Source organism: Austrofundulus limnaeus, unplaced genomic scaffold (genome assembly GCF_001266775.1).
Source record: "Austrofundulus limnaeus strain Quisiro unplaced genomic scaffold, Austrofundulus_limnaeus-1.0 Scaffold98, whole genome shotgun sequence".
In the NCBI taxonomy this organism is placed as follows: Eukaryota; Metazoa; Chordata; class Actinopteri; order Cyprinodontiformes; family Rivulidae; genus Austrofundulus; species Austrofundulus limnaeus.
The window spans coordinates 287,307-289,149 of record NW_013952500.1 but is presented as its reverse complement, the minus strand read 5'-3'; the positions used below and the strand labels follow the sequence as shown (position 1 = coordinate 289,149).

General features: G+C 42.5%; 2 protein-coding genes across 2 annotated transcripts in view; both read left to right on the top strand.

Moving 5' to 3' along the window:
• Positions 1 to 63: 63 nt before the first annotated feature.
• exosc7 (exosome component 7) lies at positions 64 to 914 on the top strand (the record flags this gene model as incomplete). Its single annotated transcript, XM_014013107.1, is given in 4 exon segments — positions 64 to 134; positions 215 to 338; positions 411 to 566; positions 741 to 914. Coding segments are annotated over 4 exon segments (456 nt in total), but the record flags the coding sequence as incomplete, so codon positions are not given.
• A 354-nt stretch (positions 915 to 1,268) lies between these two features.
• LOC106520847 (tetranectin) overlaps positions 1,269 to 1,843 on the top strand; it is a 10,780-nt gene continuing 10,205 nt past the window's right edge. Inside the window, exon 1 of the mRNA XM_014013108.1 lies at positions 1,269 to 1,284. The gene's annotated coding sequence lies outside the window, so the exon portion shown is untranslated. The remainder of the gene's footprint in view (positions 1,285 to 1,843) is intronic.

Genomic DNA, 1,843 nt, shown 5'->3' with positions numbered 1-1,843 from the left:
ATATATATGTATGTATGTATATGTCATTTAGAACAAAAATCTCACTTTGTGTTCCCTCCTCAGCTTCTTCAGTGTGATGGAAACTTGTACGATGCCATGTCAGTTGCCATCAAGGCAGCTCTCTTCAACACAAAGTGAGGATGGTTTTGAGTTTTTAATTTGCGTCTAATTAACTCGTTTTAATTGAACGGTCTTCCGATCGCCCCACTAACAGAATTCCCAGAGTTAACATATCATCGGACGATGAGGGAGGAAAAGAGATCGAGCTGTCCGACGACCCGTTCGACTGCATGAGACTCAACGTGGAGAACGTTCCCTGCGTCGTGACTTTGTGCAAGGTGAGCGTTCTGCCGGCGCTCGCAGGTGGACGTGGTTCTCGCGCGAGGGCTAAACGCCAGTCTGTGTTTCAGGTGGGACACAGGCACGTGGTGGACGCCACGCTGCAGGAGAAGACCTGCTCCGTGGCGAGCCTCATCATCTCCGTCACTCAAAAAGGAACGGTCACCTGCGCCAGGAAGGTGGGCGGGGGCAGCCTGGATCCAGAGAGCGTCTTCGAGATGACCGAGGTCAGAGTGGATTTCTTCGCTCTAATAAACATTTGCTTTTAGCCTGCCTGAGTTTAAAAGGGAGAATTAAAGCTGCACAACGACGCTGGCTTTATACTTGTCAKGTTTTTTAAAATGTAAAAGTAAACTTTTCCAGCAGAAGTAACCCTGCAGCGTTTATTTGTGTGTCTGCAGGCGGGGAAACGAGTCGGGAAAGCTCTCCACGCTCCGCTCATGAAGCTGCTGCAGCAGGAAGAAAGCCTGGGCAAAAAGAGACACAAAGTTGGCTTCCTTGGTTAAAAAAAATGTTTTTTTAGTGTTTGTATTTATTTACACATGATTTTGTTGAATTAAAATGTCCTGTTCGTACACATTGCTTGTCTGTTTTTGTTTTAAGGTGTAACACTGAAGCATTCAGAGTATCTCTGTGATTTTCTGCCACACCTTTTCTTTTCTTTTTTTTCCATATATAAATGGTGAAGAAAACAATGTGGTGCTAAACTGTGGTGACTCCCCAGACCTGACCCCAGAGCTGAACCGGCTCCAAACGAGGCTGCTGCCACGTCTCAGCAGGGACCGAGTGCAGAAGGTCCAGACGGGAATCTGGACGGTTTCCACTTTTCCCTCAGATTGTTGCAGGACGTCTGCACAGGCTGGGAGCAGCAGACGGGTCCAAAACAAGCTTCTGGCTTTTTTATTTTTATCTTTACTTTATGTAACAACAGCATATTCGGACAAGGTAAATAAAAACTGAATGCTATGATATACAAAACACATTAATAACAATGAAACTAGTATTTTTTTACTTTTAGCTTTGGCAGCCATCTTGGATTTGGATACGGTATATGATGGGGATTGATTTCAGCTATGACATCAAATTTAAGCCTAATACGTCTAAAAATAATGGTCAAACATGAAGAATATTCACAATTTTTGGGAAAAAAAGTAATTTTTTTAAACTTTTGCGGCAGCAACACGTTTAAAAAGTAGAAATCGACAAACGGCTGTGAAAGTAAATGAAAATCTAGGAGTCAGACAAATTGAAATTTCAATTTTAAATTTTAAACACCACGTTCTTCATACCAGCCTGTTATCAGTGTGCAGTTAAGAAGCCTGCCTCTCTGATGGCATGGGGGTGCATTAGTTCCTCTGACGAGCAGTTTACACGTCTGGAATCGGATCGTGCAGACAAGGCAATCTCAGCATTTTGGAGATTTTTTTTTGCTGCATTAAAATTCAAAATCACCTCATTATTTAAAAAAAATTATCAATTTCTTAGTAACTATTTAAAATGTTCT